General features: G+C 34.3%; 1 protein-coding gene across 1 annotated transcript; it reads right to left on the reverse strand.

Moving 5' to 3' along the window:
- Nucleotides 1-493: 493 nt before the first annotated feature.
- Nucleotides 494-1,460, reverse strand: LOC129873287 (zinc finger protein CONSTANS-LIKE 2-like). Its single transcript, XM_055948352.1, has 2 exons — nucleotides 804-1,460; nucleotides 494-713 (listed from the first exon to the last, which is right to left on the reverse strand). The coding sequence occupies exons 1-2, from the start codon at nucleotides 1,323-1,325 to the stop codon at nucleotides 660-662; spliced, it is 576 nt and encodes a 191-aa protein (XP_055804327.1). The 5' UTR covers nucleotides 1,326-1,460; the 3' UTR covers nucleotides 494-659.
- Nucleotides 1,461-1,870: the final 410 nt, after the last annotated feature.

The following is a 1,870-nucleotide window of genomic DNA, read 5'->3' on the forward strand; positions in this document are numbered from 1 at the left end:
TTGCCCGAGGTGATGTTTATACTCATTATTTCATCAATAAAATACTAAAATTTAACCAAAAAAAAAAAAAGACCACTGGAATCTAGAGTTGTGCTTTCTTGAACGAAAACAAAAAGAAGTGTCTGTTCGAATAATAATATTGTCTAACTAGACACTAATCTGTTGGATTACGCTGAACTAGATTCAATGTAATCTATCTTAGATAGGCTCGTAGCAATGAGCAACATGTTGTGCATTCTTTATTGTGTTTGGTGCAAAATATCATTCTTGCTTGCCATGAGTAAAACCATGACCTATCAATCATTATCACCTATAATTGAGAGCTGTGTTGTCCTAATCATCTTTTCCACTAATCTTGATTTGCTGCATCTGGCTTTTATATTTTCAACTATTCAAAAATTAAAACAAAGACTCTCACATGGAAAATAAAAAAGATCACATCTAGAAAATTAGGTTATATATATATTAAAAAAAAAACTAGTAAAATCATTATAAAGATTCCAAATAAGAACTCCAGGAATATTGATTTCAAAAGCGAATGGGAACAAGAAAGATTAAGCTAACTCACATGTCATTTACAAGGTAACTCTTGAAGATTTATTCATACATTGATCAGATAACAGAGTTAGCTTTTGATCTGAAAATAACCCTTGCTTTAATTATCTCCATGTCCATGACCTCCTTTCTACCTTCTCTTGAGGTCTTGTAATGCCCTGAAAAAGCAAAAGAAAACAGAACATACATTTAGTATTACATGACAATATTGGAATGTGTTAATTAAAACAGAGGAATTAAAGACTTACACAATAATGAGATTGAATATTTTGCTCTGTTCTGTTAGGTGAAAATCCAATTACACTTCTCCTGTGAAATCTGCTAGTGGAATCTTCACTACTTGAAGAACTTGACGTTACTGACGGAGGATGAGGCTGATCAGTAGTTGAAGAAGACAAAGGAACAACTTGATTATCACCGTCACTGCTTCCACCATCATCTTCGTCTTCGTCTTCGTCCTCGTCATCATCTTCTTCTTCTGAATCATCATTATGATCATCAAGATCTTGATCTTGATTTTCCCCATCATTGTTATTATTATTATTTCTGTGAAAACATTTCTGGCAAACTGAAACAGTGGGACCAAGCTTAGGGCCAGAGCCAGTCCATGGGGTAAGTGATTGGCAAGAATTACAGAGAAGGATTCTTGAATGCTTAGCCACAAGGAAATTGGCTGTGTGTACTCTGGCATCACAATCCCAACAAAGACTGGCTTGATCTGATTCACAGTAAACTCTTGCTATTGAACTGCACAACTCACATTTCTTCATTGCTATCACACTTATCTGCAATATTAATCACACATATATAGTCACAAAAAGAAAAGATTTTTAGTTTCTGTATCTGAAATTTTGGTCAATCTTTAGGTCTTTGGAGACTAAGATGTTACAAAAATATAGTAAATGCCTACAAGACTACAACTCACACTTGCCCTTATATAGAAAAGGTAAAAAAACCTCAGCAGTCACATCACTACCCCCAGCCCACCCACTCCCCCTCACCGGGAACCCCAGGTTATGAACCACACCCCCTTTCCTTTTTTATTTTCTGTTAGTGTCTAACAACTGTCAAATTACTAAAAATAGATCTTATCATGTGTTAAGCTAATTCTTGAACCAAGAAAAGATCTAGACTAGTTTTTGTTCTACTTCTCTGGTATAGGTAAGCATAGAAAAGGACTTGTCTTCCCTACCTTTCAAGGGGAATTAACATAATATATGTATATAATTAAAAAATTTAACCTATTCATACGGTATATATAATTTTTTTTTCGATGGAATTGATCCTTCTCGAACAAAAATAGTTCCACCCCTAT

This window comes from Solanum dulcamara, chromosome 11 (genome assembly GCF_947179165.1).
Source record: "Solanum dulcamara chromosome 11, daSolDulc1.2, whole genome shotgun sequence".
NCBI classification, from domain to species: domain Eukaryota; kingdom Viridiplantae; phylum Streptophyta; class Magnoliopsida; order Solanales; family Solanaceae; genus Solanum; species Solanum dulcamara.